At 49.0% G+C, this 25,524-nt stretch overlaps 2 protein-coding genes across 7 annotated transcripts in view; one reads left to right on the top strand and one right to left on the bottom strand.

Moving 5' to 3' along the window:
• Positions 1–25,524, bottom strand: part of sertad2b (SERTA domain containing 2b) — a 92,466-nt gene that overhangs the window by 22,225 nt on the left and 44,717 nt on the right. The window contains exons 1-4 of one of the 6 annotated variants that reach the window (XM_038807537.1): positions 4,039–4,104; positions 3,066–3,184; positions 2,689–2,953; positions 998–1,226 (exon numbers count right to left, since the gene is read on the bottom strand). The exons of 1 other annotated variant lie outside the window; for it this stretch is intronic. The gene's annotated coding sequence lies outside the window, so the exon portion shown is untranslated. 4 more of the 6 variants (XM_038807548.1, XM_038807555.1, XM_038807570.1 and 1 more) reach the window with 4 other exon arrangements.
• LOC119963442 (putative uncharacterized protein DDB_G0271982) lies at positions 20,164–21,144 on the top strand (the record flags this gene model as incomplete). The annotated part of the gene is made up of 2 exons (XM_038792621.1): positions 20,164–20,271; positions 21,073–21,144. Coding segments are annotated over 2 exons (180 nt in total), but the record flags the coding sequence as incomplete, so codon positions are not given.

Genomic DNA, 25,524 nt, shown 5'->3' with positions numbered 1-25,524 from the left:
TAGTCTACAGTTTCCGGTTTTCTGTCTCCCTCCATTCTTGAATAGAGGGGTTACATTTGATACTTTCCAGTCTGATGGGAGCCTTTCCAGAATCCAGAGAATTTTGGAAAATTAACACCAATGTATCTACTACCCCATTTAGATCCTAGGATGAAGTCCATCCTGGAGACCTGTCAACCACAGCTCCATCAGTTTGCTCAGTACCACTTCCCTAACTTCACCAAGATCCCCTCTCCCTTCCACCTCCTGATCTGCAGCTATTTTTGGAATGTTCTTGTACATCTATAGTGTAACGATTCACATAATACTCTAATGCTCTAGCACTAATATAGTACACAAAGCGCATTCATATCAAGATGGACACAAATTAAAAGTCAATCAAAATCAGCGTTCGCCTCATCCTGTAATCTGCTCATGGGAAATTTCAAGCACATCATTGTGCACCCTTGTTCCAGGACAGAGAGGGAGTCAGTCAGACCCTCTCCACAGATCCCTCAAATCCCAGATCAATGGCTGAGAAGCTGCTATTGGGAGACTTTAAAATCTGGTTTATAGTTATTGGCTTGGATTTCGCAATTAGCATTGGAGTGACAGTAATGGCAAATGGCCATGCGAACAGCTGGCCATGGAATTTCCACAGCCTATTGAAAATAGACACCCGGTCATTGGGGGTCTAATCCAGTGTGGTGCCCTCTACTGGTGTGTGAGAGCAGAGAAAGCAGCAGCGTGACTCTCCAACCAATCAGAGGAATCCTCACTGAACACATGTAGTCTATGAACCGGATTTAAATCATGTACAGAAATGAAAAAGGTTGGGAAAGAAAAAGAGGGAAAAGAAACATTTTAAAAAATACTTTACTGCTTCTAAATCTTCAACACCAAATTCTGAAAGAATAAAGACTCCAGATTTACAAAATTACATTTTCAGGGCCAGAGAGGTTAATTGGCCATAACTATGACATATCGCTAAAATTTTGCTGACACTTAACATACCAACCTGAAGGTTTTCTGACATGTTTAGTGGGTAACTAATGAGTAAGACCCTCAACTTCAAAAACCCTCATCCAGACTCAGCATTGAAATCAGTCAGGGTGGTATTGCAATGATGCAGTCTGTGGAGGGGCAGCAATCTCTAGGACTTCTCCAGTAACTGAAAGTGTGGACTCTGGAAGCTACTGTCTGAATCACTCCATATTCAACACAAAATCCAGTTCATTCTGCAAAACCTGTCAAATAAAGGACTCTTATTGAGACTGCAAATAACCCATGTAGCAAACCATACAAGAGGCACGCTGAAATCATGCACACAAGAAGCATGCTGAAATCACATACACTCAAGTCCTGAACTAGGGGAAGCTTTCAATGCACTGATCACCTTTCATAACTTTTTAAAAAAATATGTTTTTATTTTCCTTTTTCACATTTTCTCCCAAATTTACACCCACCAACAATAAACAATAGACATAGAACATACAGTGCCGAAGGAGGCCATTTGGCCCATCGAGTCTGCACCGACCCACTTAAGCCCTCACTTCCACCCTATTCCCATAACCCACTAACCCCTCCAAACCTTTTTGGGCACTAAGGGCAATTTAGCATGGCCAATCCACCTAGCCTGCACATCTTTGGACTGTGGGAGGAAACCCACGCAGACACGGAGAGAACGTGCAGACTCTGCACAGACAGTGACCCAGCAGGGAATCGCACATGGGACCCTGGAGCTGTGAAGCCACAGTGCTAACCACTATGCTACCATGCGCCCACAATAATCAGTAACAAATATGTCAATCCCTATATCAATAACAACGATCCCATCCTCCCACCAAACCCCCAAACATTAGCCCGCATGTTCACACAAACAAATGACAAAAAGGAGTTAGGGATCACCCATAGTCATCATTAACACACACAGCCCCCCTCTTCCCAACCCTCCCACCCACACGCCCCAACTAATGTTCAATGTTGTCCAGTTCTTGAAAGTGCATAATGAATAATGCTCATGAATTGTAGAACCCCTCCATCCTTCCCCTTAGTTCAAACTTAGCCTTCTCAAGAGTCAAAAATTCCAACAGGTCCCCCTGCCATGCCAGGGCACAGGGTGGAGAGGTTGCTCTCCAACCTATCAGGATCTGCCTTTGGGCGATCAATGAGGCGAAGGCTACAACATCTGCCTCTGCACCCGTTTCCAACCATGGCTGGTCTGACACCCCAAATATGGCCTCCCGGGGGTCTGGGTCCAGTTTCACCTGCACCACTTTAGAAATTACCCCAGAAACCTCCTCCCGGTAATACTCTAGCTTTGGACAGGCCCAAACCATATAAATGTGATTAGTGAGGCCCCCCAGCAACGTTCACACACATCTTCTACTCCTTCAAAGAATTGGCTCATCCTCGCCCTCGTGAGGTGTGCTCGGTTTACCACCTTTAGCTGTATCAGCCCCAACCCTGTGCACGAGGTGGAGGCATTCACTCTCCAGAGCACCTCACACCAGAATCCCTCCACCATATCCTCTCCCAACTCTTCCTCTTTACTTTGATCCATTCCAGGTGGTGCCTTCTCCTCTTCCAAAATATCTCCGTAAACTACTGACACTACCCTCTTCTCCCTTTCATAACTTAACCACTCAGCCCTGTCGCAAAACAGTCACATTTGGCACTTACAGCCAGGTTGATTCTCTGACCCTGTACCTTGTGGCTTTCTTCCTTTCAACAAACCCTCCATAAATTCATGCCTGGTCAGGTGTGTGGCAAGAGTGGGTTTCGTCAAAAGAGAGTGTTTGGGTGGAAACGGGAGCTCTTTACCAGGTGAACACTCTCTCTCTGGGATTGATTCTTCCACAGTTCCATTCCAGGGCTAAGAGTATTTTTTCTCTCATTGCAGGTGCTGGGTAAAATTCCCAAATCCATTCAAATTCTTTATTTTCAAATATCATACACGGTATAATCGTACGCGCTGTAAAAAAAAACAGCAAAAGGAAAAGAGGACAGCTGAAGGTCTGTAGTTACAGGTTTCACTGTAAACCATAAACAATTACATTCCAATTACATTGGTAAATGGAATTCACCTGTGAAATAATGACATCTATTTCAGTGAATTGGGTTGTGCAGTCCAGACGGTGCACATTATCTCTGCTTTCTATGAAAATACCATTCGGGAGTCGCCTCGCTGTGTTTCCATTGTTCGCTGACATGACAAGAGAAACAGTCAACTATTGTGTTACTTTAGGTGAGAGTCTAATAGCAGTGTTTAAAAGAAAAGATAATGATGAGGATTTACTCCAAAGACCTCATTAATGTAGGACCTCGTGATTAGGTATCAATTATATTGGGAAACCAAGGTATTTAACTGCACACCCGCGCATCTTATGTGGTTGATACTTTTTCTTGAGGGAAAATTACCAAAGAAAGAGCTCAGCTGTCAAAAAAAACTTTAGTAAATAGTCAGATGGGAGATGTAATTTTGAAAATCGGCTGTGGGAATGGAAGAATTCAATATTCACCAATTAGCCAATTTATTTCCCTCCTCCTCATTATGTATCTCACTTAATTTGGCAGTAATTAATTAATTTGAGGGAAAAATAATTAATATCTGGAAGAACAATCGAGATGCTGAGTGCAGGCAAACTATAGAGCGGCAATCAAATTCTCAAACCAGTCTTTGTCAGTGCACGAAGCATCTTTATTTGGTTTTTTTTTTAAATTAAAGGGAGCTTACACCAGCTGGCGGATTCTCCGGTCTTCCAACTGCGTTTTCCTGGGCGGTGTGCCCTCGCCGGCAGCAGGATTCTCCATTCCCGCCACCTGCCAATGGGGTTTCCCATTATGGCCACCTCGCTGGGAAACCTGTGGGTGTGGGTGCGCTGCCGGCGGAACGGAGACCCCTGTCGGTGGAGAATCCAGCCCTATGTTCTTCAAGCAGAATATTCACACAAGGATGCTGAGCATATGAAAATGGACATTTTTTTAAAATCCTAAATTATGTAGGTCTTTATTAGTTCAATCATCCCACCTCTGGTGATCAGGAGAGGTAAAACTTACCAATAGTTGGACAAAACCCAGGGCTGCATGGTGGCGCAGTGGTTAGCACTGCTGCCTCAGGGCGCCGACGACTGGGTTCAATCCCGGCTTCGGGTCTCTGTCCGTGTGGAGTTTGCACATTTTCGCCGTGTCTGCGTGGGCCTCATTCCTACAACCCAAAAAGATGTGCAGGGTAGGTGGATTGGCCAAGCTAAACTATTTTGTGCAGTGGAGGGCAGGTTAGGAATTGAAGCAGGAAATTTCCACACCATACCACACACTTTAGAACTGCATACCTACTGTTTTTCAGGGGTGAAAGAACTCTCGATAAGAAATCTTCATAGCCAGTGTTAACCCGTAATATTTGCTCCTATGAACCAAAATAATTTCAAATCTGGAGTTGCATGTTGTATATAAGGAGGCAGAAACCTGGAATTTATGGAATGGTACAGCACAGAAGGCCAGTCAGCCCATCGTGTCTTTGCCAGCTCTTTTTAAAGAGCTTTCTAATTAGTCACACGCCCCTGCAATTATTGATCCCCTACCAAGTATTTATCCAATTCTCTTTTGAAGTGACAATTGAAACTGCTTCCTCTACCCTTTCCTCATATTGCCTCTGGTTCTTTTACCAATTACGTTAAATCCATGTAGTTTTGCTACTGACTGCTCCACCACTCTAAACAATTTCTCTTTACACAACTCAAATCCCTTCATTATATTGAACACCTATCTTCATCTTCTCTGCTCGAAGGAGAACAATCCAGACTCCCCACATAAACTGAGCTCCCTCGTGCCTGATATCATTCTACAGAATCCTCTCTAAACTCTCTCTCCGAAGTCTTGGCACTGACATCCTTCCTAACATACGTGTCCATGGCTGAGCCATGGGATTGAAGAGATAGTGGGAGTAGTGCTGGTCCAGAGTTACTCTGGCATGAGATCGACATAAGTGCCAAACAGCCAGAGGATTTGACAGACTCAACGGTTTCCCCTGCCATGTATGAGCCAAGATGCAACAATGCCCTTGACCTTTTCCCCAATTACTTCCTGAACATGCATGGGATGTTATCTGCAAGGGATGTAATAAAACCCAGAATACGAAAACTTGCCCAACACAAGGAATTTCACATTTTGATTATGAATGTGTGAAAATACCCAACAAAAGGTTAGAACTTACTTTTCTGCAGTTTACATTTAAAACCCAGTTGGCTGCACATTGAACAAATCCCATGTGGTCAATGCTGGGTTTGATAATTGCAAGGTGCAGTGGGTCAGATCCTGAACCTTAAACAAATAATAATAATGTGATTCGCTGGATTTTACGCTCAGCAATAAGTAACTGGCAAGGTTGGAATAAGCATGAAGCAATTTTAGACCGTTGCTTGCTTGGATGTATTAAACAGTCCATAGGCTTGAAAAAGAATAGTCAAATTGCTCTTAATTTACAAAATAGGAGGCGGCACGGTGGCACAGTGGTTAGCACTGCTGCCTCACAATGCAGAGGACCCAGGTTCGTTCCCGGCCCTGGGTCACTGTATGTGTGGAGTTTGCACATTCTCCCCTTGTATGCTTGGGTCCCACTCCCACAACCCTAAAAGATGTGCAGGATAGGTGAATTGGCCACGCTAAATTGCCCCTTAAACAAAAGTTACAAAATATGATAATATTCCAATTTGCGGTGGCTTCTTTTCAGCTGGTATAATTAAATATATTTAAAGCAATCTCCTCCAGCTGAGTTGAGACGTTAATCAGAATTTCCTCAACATTTCTAAATGCTAATGTTTACACTTTCAGGTTCATGGTTTATCTGATTTCCAATTTCTAAAATGTACAGCTTTTGGGATAAAAGTTAAATGAGAAGTTAGACTGGTTGACTTTCACTTCCTGGATCACATTCTGAGAATTTTGTTGCCACAATCACAGTTTCAGGATTTGGAAAAGCAGTTTTAATTTTCTTGCATAATGTAATGTAGCAGTGAGTACAATACTGTACCAGCTGCCAGGATGAGCTTGTTTACCAAGCTGCTGAATTGTCTTGGAAGACACTGTCTCTTTAGATAGCTCATTACAGGTTACAGTCCCATTAACTGGTTCAGGTGTGTTTACCTTTTGACATTCTGCACCTGCTCCCCCTTAATACGGGAGAGACAGAACACCAGAGGCTGAAAATAGTCCCAGGATAATGACTCAAAGACAACAGGACAGGCAAATCATATTGTTCTCCCTCCCTGTCAGGACTCCTGCTTTGTTCCATTGGGGTCAGTATACAGAGAGGAAATTTTCCTCACCTCATAATAATTGGAAATTCCCTATTCTGTGTCACCATTTTACACAACTACCTACTGGCAGGATCTCTGACAGAGCAATGCCTGAGCGATCATGTTTACCGGATTATTTCAGGATGCATCGGCTGTGACACGGTTCTATTTGCAAGGCTCCGAGGTTCAGGTCCCACTCCAGGGCAGCAGTGTGGAGGTGCAGCTCCGTGGGAGGTGTTGTCTTTTCGATGAGAGCTTAAGCTGCGGCCCCATCAGGTAGATGTAATGATGCTATGGTCTCCATTTAAAGAGGAGCAGGGGGAGTTGTCCCCGATGTCCCGCTCAATATTTATCCTTCATCCAACATCACGCAACTCAGATCATGTCACCGTACTGTTCGTGCAAGTTTGATTTTTGTACAAGTTAGCCGGTCATGTTTCCTATACTTCAACAAGTACTTCACTGGTTGGAAAGTGCCAAGGCATCTGGTTGTCGTGCAAAACACTAAACAAATGCACACCTTTCTTTCTTTAGGTTGTCCAAAAAGCAGCATCAGCAAATACATTTTACTAAATGTCATTTACATGTGAAATAGGATCATAAACAGAGGGACATGCAGCCACTCAATGTCTGTCCCAGCTCTTTGCTATAACAAATGATAATCCCACATGCCATACACCAGGGGTGGGCAAACTACGGCCCGCATGCGGCCCGCCAAAGGTCTTTATGCGGCCCACCAAGATCAAGTCATTAAAAAAAAAAAAAAAATTTATTAAAAATTTTTTTTTAAATTAAAATTTTTTTATTTTTTTAAAAATAAGGTTAATGGGGGGGGGGGGGGGCTGTTGGATTACTGGTATAGGGTGGATACATTGACTTGAGTAGGGTGATCATTGCTCGGCACAACATCGAGGGCCGAAGAGCCTGTTCTGTGCTGTACTGTTCTATGTTCCATATGAGGCGCCCAGAATCATAACCGGGTGAAGCGCCATTTTTGAAAAGTAGAGAAAAAGAGGGCTAAAGGCAGGATGCCGCCAGGGGAAGCGCTGAGGTATATGCCGCACGCTAATTGGTTAAAACCGGGACTATTAATTAATATACTATGCGGCCCTTTAAAATTGTGAATTTCTGAATGTGGCCCTTGCACGGAAAAGTTTGCCCACCCCTGCCATACACTCTCCACTTAAACCCTGCATCTCCCTATTTGAAATATTTATAGAATTTTCTCCTAAAAAAGAGTCCCTTGCACAACAACTCCCTGCAACAATGCATCTGAAGCTGCAAACCCCCACCCTAATTGCCTCCTCAGAAATGCATTGTAATTATAAAAATCACTTAAATCTCTCCAGTTCCGGAGTCATTAATCCCACTGACAATCAACAAACGAGGGCAAACACCACCCTTCCCTGTTATCCCACAAAACTAAACGGGAAAACATAGGACCAGGAAAGGAATGCCAATCAAATCCCAATTGAAAAAAAATGAAATGAAAATCACTTATTGTCACAAGTAGGCTTCAAATGAAGTTACTGTGAAAAGCCCCTAGTCGCCACATTCCGGCGCCTGTTCGGGGAGGCTGTTACGGGAATTGAACCATGCTGCTGGCCTGCCTTGGTCTGCTTTCAAAGCCAGCGATTTAGCCCTGTGCTAAACAGCCCCTGGATTGAGAATTTTTGTTTGAAATTCTCTCTCCAAATGCAGATTGCCAAACTGAATTGACGTTCTTAATTCCATGGTGATTCTCACACTGATCTACTGCACTATGTATTCCAGAGACAGCAGACTAACACCCCTGAACTATTCCATCTCATTAAGCGGATTTCTACATGGCTGTAAAGAAATAAAGAAAAGACAGAAAGAAAGATTATGTTTATATTTTACTCTAACCAGCCCTCAGGATATTTCAGAGTGCTCTGCAATGAATGAGTGACCTCTTTAGAATTGGTTGCTAATGACAAAACGCAGGAGCCAATTTGCACAAAGCAAACAATTACATAACCAGATAAATTTGCTGCTGGTGGTACTGTTAGGGGATAGAATGATAAATCAGGACACCAAGGGAACTCCCTGCATTGTTGCATCTTTTACATCCACCACTTATTAATATTGGGGAGAGGTGGTGGTGTAGTGGTATTGTCGCTGCACTAGTAATCCAGAGAACCAGGGTAATGCTCTGGGGACCCGGGTTCACATCCCCCCCCACTGCAGATGGTGAAATTTGAATTCAATAAAAATCTGGATTGAAAAGTTGAGTGATGACCATGAAACTATTGTCAATTGTCATAAAAACCCATCTGGTTCACTTATGTCCTTCAGGGAAGGAAATCTTGATGTCCTTACCTGGTTTGGTCTACATGTGACTCCAGACCCACAGCCATATGGTTGACTCTGAAATTCCCTCAGGGATGGGCAACAAATACTGGCTGAACAAATTTTTTAAAACTGCTGGTTAGGCCAGCAATTATTACCCATCCCTAATTACCCTTGTTCTTGAACCACGGTGTAGGTACATACATTGCTGTTACGGAGGGAGTTCCAGGATTTGGACCCATCGACAGTAAAAGAGCGGCGATATACTTCCAAGTCAGAATGGTGAGTGACTTGGAGGGGAAACTACAGGTGGTGGGGTTCTCAGGTACTTGCTGCTCTTGCCCTTCTAGATGGTAGAGGTAATGGGTTTGGGAGGTGCTGCCAAAGGAGGCTTGGCGAGTTCCTGCAATGAATCTTGTTGATGGTACACACACCTGCCACTGTGTTTAGGTGTTGGAGGCAGTGAATCTTCGTGGAAGGGGTGCAAATCAAGCAGGGCTTTGTCCTGGATGTTGTCAAGTTTCTGGAGTGTTGCTGGAGCTGCACTCATCCAGGCACGTGGAGAGCATTCCATTACACTCCTGACTTGTGCCTTGGACCAACTTTGGGGAGTTACACACTGCAGGATTCCTAACCTCTAACCTGCTCTTTTAGCCATATTATTTATGTGGCTAGTCCAGTTCAGTTTCTGGTCAATGGGAACTCCCAGGATGTTGATAGTGGGAGATTTAGCAAGCATCATGGTGGCACAGAGGTTAATATTGCTGCCTCACAGCGCCAGGGACCCAGGTTTGATTCCGACCTTGAGTGACTGTATGGAGTTTGCATATTCTCTCTGTCTCCATAGGATTCCTCCAGATGCTCTGGTTTCCGCCCAAAGTCCAAAAATATTAGGTGGATTGGCCATGCTAAATTGTCCCTTGTGTGTCCAGGTTAGGGTTATAGGGTGGGGTGGGCAGGGGTAGAGTGCTCTTTTGGAGGATTGGTGCAGACCTGATGTGTTGAATGGCCTCCTTCTGCACTGCAGAGATTCTATGGAAATGCCATCAAATATCAAGGGATGATGGTTGAGATTGAGACTGTCTCTTGTTAAAGATGGTCATTACCTGGCATGTGTCTGCCCCAAGCCTGGATATTGTCCAGGTCTTGCTGCATCTGGACATGCACTGCTTCAGTATTTGAGGAGTTGTGAATAGTGCTGAACGTTGAGGGTGTCCGCTGATAATTGCACACATCTGACCTTATGATGCAAGGAAGGTCATTGAATCAGCTGAAGATCGTTGGGCCCAGGACACTACCCTGAAGAACTCCTGCAGTAATGTCCTGGAGCTGAGATGATTGACCTTCAACCACCACAACCATCTTCCTTTGTGCCAGGTATGACTCCAACCAACGGAGCGTTTTCTCCGATTCCTATTGACACCAGTTTAGCTAGGGCTCCTTGATGCTATACTCAGTCAAATGCTGTCTTGATGTTAAGGGCAGTCACTCTTACCTCACCTCGGGTTTAGCTCTTTTGTACAGGTTTGAACCAAGGCTGTGATGAGGTAAAGAGCTGAGTGACCCTGACGGAATCCAAACTGATAGTCAGTGAGCAGGTTAATGCTGCGTAAGTGCCGCTTGATAGCACTGTTGATGCCCCCTTCTGCAAGCAGGACCCAGATTTTCCTGTCACTTGCCATTTCAACTCACCATCCTGCTCCCATGTCCACATGTCTGTCCTTGGCCTGCTGCAATGTTTTACTGAAGCCCAGTGCAAACTGGAAGAACAGCACCTCATTTTCCGATTAGCATGTTACAGCCTTCTGGATTTAACATTGAGTTCAACAACTTCAGACTGTGACCTCTCCTCCACCTTCACCCCATTTTTATTTCCATCAATTTATTTTCATTTCTTCTATTAATCTCTTTTTCCCTCACCATTGTCCACCCTTCCCCCCCTTACTTGGCCCATCTGTTTTGTTTCTAGTTGTCCTTTGACAGACTGCTCACCTTTGTTCTGCCATGAACATATTCTAATCTCTTTATGTGCCACGATCAGCACCCTTCTTAGCCTTTATCACCACCATTTACATTTCATTTGTCTTTCTGTTCACAACATCTTTGTCAATCTCCACCTATCACTTTCCCCTCTATCCAGCCTCACCGCTCCACATGCCCCTCCCCACAACAATCTGACCCTATTTCCAGTTCTCTCCAGCTTCGACAAAGGGTCATCCAGACTCAAAACCTTAGCTCCCTTCTCTCTCCACAGATGCTGTCAAACCTGTTGCGATTGTCCAATATTTTCTGCTTTTGATACTGAATATTGTACTGTGTTGATCACCACCTCGAGGAACTTTCATTCATGTTCTCTCCAGACTGGATGGTTTTTAGACAGCTTCTCCTCCCCTGAACACATCTGGTTTTTATCTTAAGAGATGCAAAACTTCTGGGAAATCCTGGATTAAATCAACAGCATCTCAGAAACATCTAGTGGAGGTGAGGATTACAATGCAAATTATTACATTGTGAACAGTTTCAATTACATTGATTATATACCACTAATACAGTAAAACACAAGGTTAAAGTCCAACAGGTTTGTTTTGAATCACTAGCTTTCGGAACGCAGCTCCTTCATCAGAAATCACCCGAGGAAGGAGCTGTGCTCCGAAAACTAGCGATTTCAAACAAACCTATGAGACTTTAACCTGGTGTTGTAAGACTTCTTACTGTGCCCATCCCAGTCCAACGCCGGCATCTCCACATCATGACCACTAATACAGGCCACTCAGCCCAACTGGAACATGCTGGTGTTTGTTTATGTGCTATATGGACCTGGAAGAGACAGATTGCATGATGTGGAAGCCTCTGTTTACAGGAGATTGATAGTGCAATATCAACATTTCACATATTTGTAGTGAACAATTCTTATTTAATTTTTTTTTTTAAATTAGGGGGCAATTTAGCATGGCCAATCCATCTGCCCTGCACATGTTTGGATTTTGGGGGTGAGACCCACGCAAACACAGGGAGCTGGACCTCAGTCCTCAGTGTCGTGAGGCAGCAGTGCTAACCACTGTGATAGCCTGCTGCCCCTACTTTTTTTGTACTTCAAACTCCCACTCTCAACGTGAATGAGGAGACAGGAAAATATGAAATACAAACCTCACCCTGTATCCACCAATGGAAACCTTAATCAGTAACCACGGGCTGCAGATTTAAGGAAGTGGCAAAAGCACCAGAGGCAACAGGAGGAATGTTTTTCATGCAGCAAATGGTTAAGATTTGGAATGACTTGCCTGATAAGTGCTAGATTCAGTTTCCATAGTTTTTTTAAAAAACTGGATAATTATTTGAAGGAGAAGAGATCTGGAGCACCATGGGGACTGAGCGAGGTGTGAAACTAACCAGGGATAGATCTTATGGCTGTTCACGCCAGTGGGATCTTCCAGTCCTGCCAATGGTGCACCCCTGCCATGGGTTCCCCAGCGGCATTAGGTGGAATCAATGGGATTCACATCGACAGCAGTGGGACCAGAAGATCTCATCCCCGGTCAACGATGGGCGGCCTCCCGCCACCAAGAAACACGACACAGGGGAGACTAGAGAATGGTGCTCCAGGTCTTTCGGTCAAAGAACCTACACAGACACAAATAGGCAGAATCCCCTTGACAATAGACACTTTGCCTCTGCTCAAAGGCAATTTGCAGAGGGAGCTGCTGCCTGTTTGGATGTAACAGACTAGGTCATTAAATCTGTGGCCTCGGGAGGCACGGTGGAGCAGTGGTTAGTACTGCTGCCTCAACATCCGTGTGGAGTTTTCACATTCTCCCAGTGTCTGCGTGGGTCTCACCCCACAACCCAAAATAGATGTGCAGGGTAGGTGGATTGGTCATGCCAAATTACCCCTTAATTGTAAAAAAAAAGGAACTGGATACTCTAAAATTATTTTTTAAAATCTGTGGTCCAGCACTGCATAGAATTTACATAGAATTTACAGTGCAGAAGGAGGCCATTCAGCCCATCGAGTCTGCACCGGCTCTTGGAAAGAGCACCCTACCCAAGGTCAACAAATCCACCCTATCCCCATAACCCAGTAACCCCACCCAACACTAAGGGCAATTTTGGACACTAAGGGCAATTTATCATGGCCAATCCACCTAACCTGCACATCTTTTGGACTGTGGGAGGAAACCGGAGCACCCGGAGGAAACCCACGCACACATGGGGAGGATGTGTAGACTCCGCACAGACAGTGACCCAAGCCGGAATCGAACCTGGGACCCTGGAGCTGTGAAGCGATTGTGCTATCCACAATGCTACCATGCTGCCCCGAATTATAACTCTCTGCCTGGTTCCACAACAATACAAACAGAATTCTAGTCTACTTTTGGGAGTGCTTTGTGGCTGGGTTAAGAGAGAGGTTAATCTTTAATCAATTACAAATCAGGACATAGTACAGACTCAAACGAAGGACAAGAAGAAGAAATAACGGTCGACGTCTGGTGACGTCACATGTGGGAGGGCGCTCACATGGCAGCTCCCACCAGGGCCCGCGTTTTAAGAGCCTTTTTCACCCATGGTATTTGGGAGATCCAGAACGAGCAGGCAAGAGAGGGGCGAGCGGGCAAGAGAGGGGCGAGCGGGCAAGAGAGGGGCGAGCGGGCAAGAGAGGGGCGAGCGGGAAAGAGGGGCGAGCGGGAAAGAGGGGCGAGCGGGAAAGAGGGGCGAGCGGGAAAGAGGGGCGAGCGGGAAAGAGGGGCGAGCGGGAAAGAGGGGCGAGCGGGAAAGAGGGGCGAGCGGGAAAGAGGGGCGAGCGGGAAAGAGGGGCGAGCGGGAAAGAGGGCGAGAGAGCGGCGTGAGCGGGAAAGAGGACGAGAGAGCGAGCGTGAGCGAGAAAGAGGACGAGAGAGCGAGAAAGAGGACGAGAGAGCGAGCGTGAGCGAGCAAGAGGACGAGAGAGCGAGCGTGAGCGAGAAAGAGGACGAGAGAGCGAGCGTGAGCGAGCAAGAGGACGAGAGAGCGAGCGTGAGCGAGCAAGAGGACGAGAGAGCGAGCGTGAGCGAGAAAGAGGACGAGAGCGAGCGTGACGAGAAGAGGACGAGAGAGCGAGCGTGAGCGAGCAAGAGGACGAGAGAGCGAGCGTGAGCGAGAAAGAGGACGAGAGAGCGAGCGTGAGCGAGAAAGAGGACGAGAGAGCGAGCGTGAGCGAGAAAGAGGACGAGAGAGCGAGCGTGAGCGAGAAAGAGGACGAGAGAGCGAGCGTGAGCGAGAAAGAGGACGAGAGAGCGAGCGTGAGCGAGAAAGAGGACGAGAGAGCGAGCGTGAGCGAGAAAGAGGACGAGACAGCGAGCGTGAGCGAGAAAGAGGACGAGAGAGCGAGCGTGAGCGAGAAAGAGGACGAGAGAGCGAGCCTGAGCGAGAAAGAGGACGAGAGAGCGAGCGTGAGCGAGAAAGAGGACGAGAGAGCGAGCGTGAGCGAGAAAGAGGACGAGAGAGCGAGCGTGAGCGAGAAAGAGGACGAGAGAGCGACGTGAGCGAGAAAGAGGAGAGAGCAACGTGAGCGAGAAAGAGGAGAGAGCGAGCGTGAGCGAGAAAGAGGACGAGAGAGCGAGCGTAAGCGAGAAAGAGGATGAGAGCGAGCGTGAGCGAGAAAGAGGATGAGAGCGAGAAAGAGGACGAGAGAGCGAGCGTCAGCGAGCAAGAGGACGAGAGAGCGAGCGTCAGCGAGAAAGAGGACGAGAGAGCGAGCGTGAGCGAGCAAGAGGACGAGAGAGCGAGCTAGAGGACGAGAGAGCAAGCGAGAGAGCGCGAGAGATGAGCGACGAGTGAGCGAGCGAGACGAGGAGTGAGCGAGAAAGAGACGAGAGTGAGCAAGGCGAGAGTGAGCGAGATGAGAGCGAGCGAGCAAAAGAGATGAGTGAGTGAGGGAGACGAGAGAGCGTATGAGAAAGAGACAAAACAGCAAGCAAGGGAGAATGAAGGGCAAGCGAGAGACTAGGGAGCAAGCGAGAGAAGAGAGCAAGCAAGGGAGGGGAGTGAGCGAGAGACTAGAGAATGAGCGAGAAAGAGTGAGCAAGCGAGAATGAGACGAGAGCGAGCGAGAAAGAGGGCGAGAGAGTGAGCAAGAGACACAAGAGCGAACATGAGACGAGAGAGAAAGCAAGCACGAGACAAGAGAGCGAGCGAATACGAGAGACGAGAACGCAAGCGAGTACGAGAGACGAGCGAGAAAGAGACGAGAGAGAGAGGAAGAAAGAGAGCCTAAGAGATCAAATTCTGATCATAAGATCAAAAGTTAAATTTGACTTTTCATTGAAAAATGGTTTTGCTGTTTCCCAGTTTGTATATGGGTCATATTTTTATTAAAAACCAAAAATGTAGGGCAGCACGGTGGCGCAGTGATTAGCACTCACGGTGCTGAGGTCTCGGATTCGATCCCGGCCCTGGGTCACTGTCCGTGTGGAGTTTGTTCATTCTCCCAGTGTTTGCGTGGGACCCCCACAACCCAAAGATGTGCAGGTAGATGGATTTGCCACACTAAATTGCCCCTTAATTGGAAAAAATAAATTGGGTACTCTTAATTTATTTCATAAAATCAAAAATGTTATGAAAAATGTAATTACAATTACATGTTCACTAGTACCAACTTCCACCAAGCAGTGCATCAAATAAACTCAGAGGTGGATTTACAAGCTACCTACCATGTGTGTCAACTAAACCTGTCAGTAATCACAACAGGAGCATTTTGAAACCTTTCACTAATTCCACACTCCATGTAACATATGCAAAGAACACTGAAATCATCGTTTACGATTGTAAACGGACAGTCAGAAGCAGAAGGAACGCTAGAGGAAGAGAGAGGAATGGGAAACAGGGTTTGCTTTAGCAAGGAGCTCGATGGTTTTCTTTAGGTTTGTCTAGGTTCAGAGGTGAGATTTACTGTAAACTATTTGTACTTTACCCAGTGTTTCAAGGCAGCTGTAAATCTTTAGTGATCTTCAGTGTCGGAGGAAAAGGTGCTTCTGTATGTGAGCGTTGTCGTTTAATACTGCCTGGTCCACAAGCAAAAACCATCTACATCGTAGGTCTAATCTAAGACAGTAGGAAAGACTGTAATCTCCAAACTCATTCATCTATCTCTCTGCCAATTTCAAACATTAGAATTCGTCTTGGACCAGTGCTTGACAGAAGTTCAAACTGATCCAACCGGTTTGCTAGCTTTGTGCATATTCTGGAAAAATAATTTAAACCACACTACCAATCCTAACCACCACACCCTTCACTTTTATACTTACCAGCATTGGCAAGTGTTTCTACATACTGAGCTTCAGCACTTAAGTCAGCATTTCAACTGGACCTTGGCCCCGTCTATCAGCTCGCCTCCTCCCCACCCTCCATATAACTCGCTCCTTAGGCTCAATGCACGACAAGTGTTTCTGAGTCATGGATTTTTCTTAAAAGTAATACTGCAAAATCAAGCCATCATCACATTCTCTTTTTTCCAATTAAGGGGCAATTTCCATGGCAAATCCACCTACCCTGCACATCTTTGGGTTGTGGGGGTGAGACCCACAGACACAGGAGGAATGTGCAAACTCCACACGGACAGTGACCCGGGGCCAGGATCAAACCTGGGCCCTTGGCGCCGTGAGGCAGCGGTGCTAACCACTGCACCATCGTGCCGTCCCAGCATCACATGATCCCAGAATGAGACACACACACACACACACATACAAAACCCCCACCCCGAGAGACAGTAACACACCCAATGCACCGAAACACACAGAACGACACACAGAACACACTGAGACGCACACACAGAGACAGACACACACACTTAGGGACACAGACTGACACACCAAGGTGCGCAAGAGACAGACACACACACACCCCTCACCCCGAGAGACACAGACACCCTCCCCCCACACAACGAGACACACACACAAACATATTAGGCTGGATTCTCCGTCCGCCAGCCACATGTTTCTTGGTAGCGCACATTCGCTGGTGGAGAGATTCTCTATTCCCGCCACTGACAATGGAAATTCCCATTGACACCACCCCATGCCACTGGTAAACTGGAGAATCCCGCTGCCAGTGAAAAGCCGTAGAATTCCAGCCCATATTCTCAAAAAACACGAGCAATCAATGCTAATTTCGGAAAGTAGCTTGGAATTTCCACTTTGCTAAGACCATTCATCTCGCATTAAAATTCATTAACTGGCACAAACCATCTGCCTTAAACATTTACACATATTACTCCAAAAGCAATCCACCGAAAATCTTACAGAACTAGAATCTTGAATTATAAAATGACAGTCATGAGACAACCTCAAAAAGTAACATTTCCTGCATCTGCCAATGTGAACATTATATTGCGGTGAATACAACACTGAACTGAACTCAAAATTGATTCCAGCAGGGAAATAACATTGGTCAACAGGGCGGCCAAAAAAAGAGGGAAAAATGGCAGCACAGTGGCTAACACTTCTACTCACAGAACCAGAGACCCGGGTTTGATTCTGACCACGGGTGACTGTGCGGTGTTTACATATTCTCCCCTTCTCTGCGTGGGTTTCCTCCGGGTACTCCGGTTTCCTCCCACAGTCCAAAGATGTGCAGGTTAGGTGGATTGACCGTGCTAAATTGCCCCTTAGTGTCCAAAAAGGTTAGGTGGGATTATGGGGATAGGGAGGGGCCTAGGTCAGATGCAGAGGGTTGGTGCAGACTAAATGGCCAAATGGTCTCCTTCTGAACTGTAGGAATTCTATGATTCTATGAAATACAGACTTTTTAAAGATGTTTAATCATGGGCCGCATGGTGGCGCAGTGGTTAGCACTGTTGCCTCACGGTGCCAAGGTCTCAGGTTCGATCCCGGCTCTGGGTCACTGTCCGTGTGGAGTTTGCACATTCTCCCCATGTTTGCATAGGTTTCGCCCCCACAATCCAAAGATGTGCAGGGTAGGTGGATTGAACATGCTAAATTGCCCCTTAATTGGAAAAATTAATTGGGTACCCTACCCTAAATTTATTTTTAAAATGTTTAATCTTACCAAAAACAATGACAACCAGATGCAAAGTTTTGCATACATTAAGTTTATTTGTACCAATAAGAATTTTTTCAATGTTGTCCCACACTGCTAGTTGTTACTTTAGTACCTGTGACTGCCCTCATTTATTCTTCCTCACGAGTCTGTACATGCTGGACACCATGGTCCATCCATTACAGAATCTCTTCATGCATCATGAAAGAGGTCAGTTACAATGACAAAATAATTCTTGCAAAGTTTCATCCATAAACACACTGACATCCTTCACTGAAAACTGTGGAATATACATATTTTCAAAATGACCTCTGGTGGCGGGGATGTGCTGAACCGACGCACGAAAGGTGGCTCTCCGCCTGGAACTTGAATGTAGGCGCTTTCAACTGAAAATAGCCCACTAAAACTGTAGAAAAACCCCTTGCCCTCCTCCAACACCATCAAGACATGCCAAGCGGCAGCAACCCTAGGGAGTGATGAGACGGCATAGGCGGTAAGAGGTGCCAGAGGAGGACCGAGGTGATGACAAACACACAGGCAGCAAGATCCCGATCACACCTAAGCGGGAAGGACCGCCGGATTGTACACAGGAAGTCTCCCCGATGAACAAACAGAGGGAGTACCTAACCTAGGAACTCCAAGAGGTCAAGGATGCTATCAAAATGGAAATGATGGCAACAGTGAAAGTGGCCGGAGCGGAGGCATTGGTCATCCTGTAAGCGGCATTGGAAAAGACGGAAAGGTGGCTGGAGATGCAGGAAGCGACGGGTGGAGAGCTGGAGAAGGCCTTGACCGATCAGAGTGATCAGATCGCCTCATTGGAGATGGAAATGGCAAGGTTGGCGAAGACACAAGGGACACTGAAGTGGAAAGTTGAAGACCAAGAATATCGGTTGCACCGCCAGAACCTCGACATTGTGGGCCTACCAGAGTGAACCGAGGACAGGAACTCTACGGAGCACGTGGGCCAGATGCTGGGCAAACTGATGGGAATGGGAAGCTTCGCCAAACCTGCAGAAGTGGACAGAGCCCACAGGTCACTCCAGCCAAAGCCCAAGGAACAGCCGCGGGCCATCATTGTGAAGATGCATCGCTACCAAGACCAGGAAAGGATCATAAACTGGGCAAGACACACAAGGTCTTGCAACTGGCAGGGTCACTCAATCTGGGTGGACCAAGACATTGGGGCAGACCTGGCCAAGCGCCAAGCAGAATATAACAAATGTCAAGGCGGCCCTTTATAAAAACAAAAACAATGTGCCGTTAGATATTTTCAAAATCATCATACACAGATCGCTGACAATTTATAAAATCCTTCACCTCCACTCAGACGTTTTTTTTTATACATAGAACATACAGTGCAGAAGGAGGCCATTCGGCCCATCGAGACTGCACCGGCCCACTTAAGCCCTTACTTCCACCCTATCCCCATAACCCAATAACTACTCACCTGTTTGGTCACGAAGGACAATTTATCATGGCCAATCCACCTAACCTGTACGCCTTTGGACTGTGGGAGGGAACCGGAGCACCCGGAAGAAACCCACGTAGACACGGGGAGAACGTGCAGACTCCGCACAGTGATCCAGCGTGGAATCGAACCTGGGACCCTGGCACTGTGAATCCACAGTGCTATCCACTTGTGCTACTGTGCTACCCACAGAATTTACAGTGCGTAAGGAGCCTATTTCGGCCCATCGAGTCCGCACCCGCCCTTACAAAGAGCACCCTATTCAAGCCCATGTATCTACCCTATCCCCGTAACCCAGTAACACCCATGTAACCATTTTGGACACTAAGGGCAAATTTAGCATGGCCAATCCACCTAACCTGCACATATTTGGATTGTGGGAAGAAACCAGAGTACCCGGAGGAAACCCACACAGACATGCGAGAACGTGCAGACTCCGCACAGACAGTGACCTAGCCGGGAATCGAACCTGGGACCCTGGAGCCGTGAAGCAACTGTGCTAACCACTGTGCTACCGTGCTGCCCCCCCCCTTTTTTTTTTTTTGCAGTAGCTTGTTCCAGAAACTGAAACTAGGCTATCCATCTCCATTTGTCGATAAGAATAAACATTCTGCTCCAGGTCACTCTCCTTTACCCCTTCCCACCAAGGAGAGAGAGACGCAGCGAGAGAGCGAGAGAGAGACGCAGCGAGAGAGCGAGAGAGAGACGCAGCGAGAGAGCGAGAGAGAGACGCAGCGAGAGAGCGAGAGAGAGACGCAGCGAGAGAGCGAGAGAGAGACGCAGCGAGAGAGCGAGAGAGAGACGCAGCGAGAGAGAGACGCAGCGAGAGAGAGACGCAGCGAGAGAGAGACGCAGCGAGAGAGAGAGAGAGAGACGCAGCGAGAGAGAGAGAGAGACGCAGCGAGAGAGAGAGAGAGACGCAGCGAGAGAGAGAGAGAGAGAGACGCAGCGAGAGAGAGAAGACGCAGCGAGAGAGAGAAGCAGCGAGAGAGAGAGAGAGACGCAGCGAGAGAGAGAGAGAGAGAGACGCAGCAGAGAGAGAGAGAGAGAGAGACGCAGCGAGAGAGAGAGAGAGAGAGAGACGCAGCGAGAGAGAGAGAGAGAGAGAGTACGCAGCGAGAGAGAGAGAGAGAGAGAGACGCAGCGAGAGAGAGAGAGAGAGAGAGACGCAGCGAGAGAGAGAGAGAGAGAGAGACGCAGCGAGAGAGAGAGAGAGAGAGACGCAGCGAGAGAGAGAGAGAGAGAGAGACGCAGCGAGAGAGAGAGAGAGAGAGAGAGACGCAGCGAGAGAGAGAGAGAGAGAGAGACGCAGCGAGAAAAAAAAAAAGAGAGAGAGACGCAAGCGAGAGTGCGAGAGAGCGACGCAGCGAGAGAGCGAGAGAGAGACGCAGCGAGAGAGCGAGAGAGAGACGCAGCGAGAGAGCGAGAGAGAGACGCAGCGAGAGAGAGAGAGAGAGAGACGCAGCGAGAGAGCGAGAGAGAGACGCAGCGAGAGAGAGACGCAGCGAGAGAGAGACGCAGCGAGAGAGAGAGAGACGCAGCGAGAGAGAGAGAGAGACGCAGCGAGAGAGACGCAGCGAGAGGAGAGAGAGACGCAGAGAGAGAGAGACGCAGAGAGAGAGAGACGCGCGAGAGAGAGAGACGCAGCGAGAGAGAGAGACGCAGAGAGAGAGAGACGCAGCGAGAGAGAGAGACGCAGCGAGAGAGAGAGACGCAGCGAGAGAGAGAGACGCAGCGAGAGAGAGAGACGCAGCGAGAGAGAGAGACGCAGCGAGAGAGAGAGACGCAGCGAGAGAGAGGACGCAGCGAGAGAGAGAGACGCAGCGAGAGAGAGAGACGCAGCGAGAGAGAGAGAGACGCAGCGAGAGAGAGAGAGACGCAGCGAGAGAGAGAGACGCAGCGCAGCGAGAGAGAGAGACGCAGCGAGAGAGAGAGACGCAGCGAGAGAGAGAGACGCAGCGAGAGAGAGAGAGACGCAGCGAGAGAGAGAGACGCAGCGAGAGAGAGAGACGCAGCGAGAGAGAGACGCAGCGAGAGAGAGACGCAGCGAGAGAGAGACGCAGCGAGAGAGAGAGACGCAGCGAGAGAGAGAGACGCAGCGAGAGAGAGAGACGCAGCGAGAGAGAGAGACGCAGCGAGAGAGAGAGACGCAGCGAGAGAGAGAGACGCAGCGAGAGAAAGAGAGACGCGCAGAGAGAAAGAGAGAGGCGCAGAGAGAAAGAGAGGCGCAGAGAGAGAGACGCAGCGAGAGAGAGAGACGCAGCGAGAGGCGCAGAGAGCGAGAGGCGCAGATAGGGAGAGCGAGAGAGAGAGGCGCAGAGAGCGAGAGGCGCAGATAGGGAGAGCGAGAGAGAGGCGCAGAGAGGGAGAGCGAGAGAGAGGCGCAGAGAGGGAGAGAGAGAGGAGAGAGGGAGAGAGAGGGGCACAGAGAGAGGGAGGGAGAGAGAGAGAGAGAGAGAGAGAGAGGGAGGGAGGGAGAGAGAGGCGCAGAGAGAGGGAGGGAGAGAGAGGCGCGCAGAGAGAGGGAGGGAGAGAGAGGCGCGCAGAGAGAGGGAGGGAGAGAGGGAGAGGCACAGAGAGAGGGAGGGAGAGAGAGGCGCGCAGAGAGAGGGAGGGAGGGAGATGCAGCAAGAGAGACGCAGCGAGAGAGACGCAGCGAGAGAAAGAGAGAGGCGCAGAGAGAGACGCAGCGAGAGAGAGAGAGAGGCGCAGAGAGAGAGAGAGAGAGGCGCAGAGAGAGACGCAGCGAGAGAGAGACGCAGCGAGAGAGAAAGAGAGAGGCACAGAGAGAGAGAGAGGCGCAGAGAGGGAGAGCGAGAGAGCGAGGCGCAGAGAGGGAGAGCGAGAGCGAGGCACAGAGAGAGGGAGGGAGAGAGAGAGAGAGAGAGAGGAGAGAGAGGCACAGAGAGGGAGGGAGGGAGGGAGAGAGAAGGAGGGAGAGAGAGCGCGCAGAGAGAGGGAGGGAGAGAGAGGGAGGCACAGAGAGAGGGAGGAAGAGAGAGAGAGGCGCAGCGAGAGGGAGGGAGATAGAGAGAGAGGCGCAGAGAGAGGGAGGGAGAGAGATGGAGAGATGCAGCGAGAGAGAGACGCAGCGAGAGAGAAAGAGAGAGGCGCAGAGAGGGAGAGAGAGAGGGAGAGAGGGGCGCACAGAGAGGGAGGGAGAGAGAGAGATGCAGCGAGAGAGACGCAGCGAGAGAGAAAGAGAGAGGTGCAGAGAGAGAGAGGCGCAGAGAGGGAGAGCGAGAGGGAGGGAGAGAGAGAGAGAGAGAGAGAGAGAGGGGAGAGAGAGAGAGAGATGAGAGGAGGCCCAGAGAGAGAGAGGGAGGGAGAAGAGGCAGAGCAGAGAGGAGAGAGAGAGAGAGACTGCGGAGAGGGACAGAGAGGAGAGAGAGAGCAGAGCAGAGGCGCAGAACGAGCGCAGGCAGCAAGGCGACAGAGCAGGAGCGCAGAGGAGGAGGAACAGAGAAGAGAGAGAGCAGGAGAGAGAAGAGGCAGACGCAGCGAGGCGAGGGAGAGGCCGACAGAGACGCAGGAGCCGGAGGAAGAGGCGAAGAGCAGCAGCCAGGCAGGCAGAGAGACAGACGCAGAGAGAGGCAGGAGAGGCCGACAGACGCAGCCAGCCAGGCAGGCAGAGGCCGACAGACGCAGCCAGCCAGGCAGGCAGAGGCCGACAGACGCAGCCAGCCAGGCAGGCAGAGGCCGACAGACGCAGCCAGCCAGGCAGGCAGAGGCCGACAGACGCAGCCAGCCAGGCAGGCAGAGGCCGACAGACGCAGCCAGCCAGGCAGGCAGAGGCCGACAGACGCAGCCAGCCAGGCAGGCAGAGGCCGACAGACGCAGCCAGCCAGGCAGGCAGAGGCCGACAGACGCAGCCAGCCAGGCAGGCAGAGGCCGACAGACGCAGCCAGCCAGGCAGGCAGAGGCCGACAGACGCAGCCAGCCAGGCAGGCAGAGGCCGACAGACGCAGCCAGCCAGGCAGGCAGAGGCCGACAGACGCAGCCAGCCAGGCAGGCAGAGGCCGACAGACGCAGCCAGCCAGGCAGGCAGAGGCCGACAGACGCAGCCAGCCAGGCAGGCAGAGGCCGACAGACGCAGCCAGCCAGGCAGGCAGAGGCCGACAGACGCAGCCAGCCAGGCAGGCAGAGGCCGACAGACGCAGCCAGCCAGGCAGGCAGAGGCCGACAGACGCAGCCAGCCAGGCAGGCAGAGGCCGACAGACGCAGCCAGCCAGGCAGGCAGAGGCCGACAGACGCAGCCAGCCAGGCAGGCAGAGGCCGACAGACGCAGCCAGCCAGGCAGGCAGAGGCCGACAGACGCAGCCAGCCAGGCAGGCAGAGGCCGACAGACGCAGCCAGCCAGGCAGGCAGAGGCCGACAGACGCAGCCAGCCAGGCAGGCAGAGGCCGACAGACGCAGCCAGCCAGGCAGGCAGAGGCCGACAGATGCAGCGCGACAGGCCGACAGACGCAGCGCGACAGGCAGACACGCAGAGCGACAGGCAGACACGCAGAGCGACAGGCAGACACGCAGAGCGACAGGCAGACACGCAGAGCGACAGGCAGACACGCAGAGCGACAGGCAGACACGCAGAGCGACAGGCAGACACGCAGAGCGACAGGCAGACACGCAGAGCGACAGGCAGACACGCAGAGCGACAGGCAGACACGCAGAGCGACAGGCAGACACGCAGAGCGACAGGCAGACACGCAGAGCGACAGGCAGACACGCAGAGCGACAGGCAGACACGCAGAGCGACAGGCAGACACGCAGAGCGACAGGCAGACACGCAGAGCGACAGGCAGACACGCAGAGCGACAGGCAGACACGCAGAGCGACAGGCAGACACGCAGAGCGACAGGCAGAGGCAGAGAAATTAGGTTTGTCAATCCCATTAAGGTTTCCCCCTTTAAGTGGAATTAGGAACACACTATGATGCACCACAAACAAAAATAGACTGACTCAAGGAGGAGCCAGATTTATTACTCTCCAAAGAAAAAACAGTAAGAAGTCTAACAACACCAGGTTAAAAGTCCAACATATTTGTTTCAAACACTAGCTTTCGGAGCACTGCTCCTTCCTCAGGTGAATGAAGAGTATGTTCATTCCATTTGCCTGAGGAAGGAGCAGTGCTCCGAAAGCTAGTGTTTGAAACAAACATGTTGCACTTTAACCTGGTGTTGTAAGACTTCTTACTGTGCTCACCACAGTCCAACGCAGGCATCTCCACATCAAAAAAAAACACGGAGTAAGAAGTAAATTTTTTGTTGTTGAACACAGTTCGCCCTGTTGGATATGCTGCATTTGGAAACAGTAGCTAGTGTTAATCAGCAATTTGTGTATAATTACAATTCTCTATTTACAGTAACCAAAGCATTATTTTTGTAAAACTCCAATTAGTTGGCTAACCATAACTCAGATTTTGAATAGTCCTGGCAAAGTGATGACCCCTAAAGAAAAGTTAAATTCCTCAGCATTCAAAGGATTCACTTTTTTAAAATGACGCCAGTGAATGACAAGTTGTATAAAACCTTAGTAAGAAGTCTTACAACACCAGGTTAAGGTCCAACAGGTTTGTTTCAAACACTAGCTTTCGGAGCACTGCTCCCACCTCTTCATTCACCTGAGGAAGGAGCAGTGCTCCGAAAGCTCGTGTTTGAAACAAACCTGTTGGACTTTAACCTGGTGTTGCAAGACTTCTTACTGTGCTCACCCCAGTCCAACGCCGGCATCTCCACATCATGTATAAAACCTTGAGGGAGATCAACCCCCACCCGGCCTCTAAATCTCAAGAGCTCCCAGATTTCCATCACTGAGTTTAGACACAGCTCTTAGATGATTTTACTTAAACATCCTGATCTGTGGACTTTTACAGTTAAAGAATTCAAATAATTTGCAAAGATTTGCTATCTTACCAGCAGTTAAACAGCGACAATCACCTATCCAAGCGCTGGCGCTAGCAGCGCACATCTCACTGGCTTGTTTGTTTAACATACGTTCTTCAATGTACTCAAAAAGTGTTAAACCTGTTCTCGGTTTAGCACTTTCGTTTATTAACGCCACAACAACCTGATTTTTTTGTTGTTGTTGAAAGATTGCAATAAAGAAGAACGTGCCCCAAAACTCCAGACCGTCAGCAAGAACCCCTTCTCGTAGTGAAATACTGCTGATCTTACCAAAACACTTTGCCACCCCCAGGACTGGTTAAGAGTTTTTCTGTCACATGCAATACCACTTCAGCTCCATGACGCCAATGGTCAATCCCCCTCGGCCGTGCACACAAAGTTTGCCGGCTCACTGAGCAGGAGTTGCCAAGAATTGTGTGCTGGGCAATCAGAGTGCCTCAGCGCTGACTGCGCACGCGCGCGAGCGCACACACACAACCCGTGGAAGTGGAGGGGAAACACAGGCACGCGGCACTTTACACAGCCCCGGCCGGCG

This window comes from Scyliorhinus canicula, chromosome 1 (genome assembly GCF_902713615.1).
Source record: "Scyliorhinus canicula chromosome 1, sScyCan1.1, whole genome shotgun sequence".
NCBI lineage: Eukaryota > Metazoa > Chordata > Chondrichthyes > Carcharhiniformes > Scyliorhinidae > Scyliorhinus > Scyliorhinus canicula.
The sequence above is the reverse complement of the archived record's forward strand: the minus strand, read 5'-3'. Positions and strand labels throughout refer to the sequence as shown.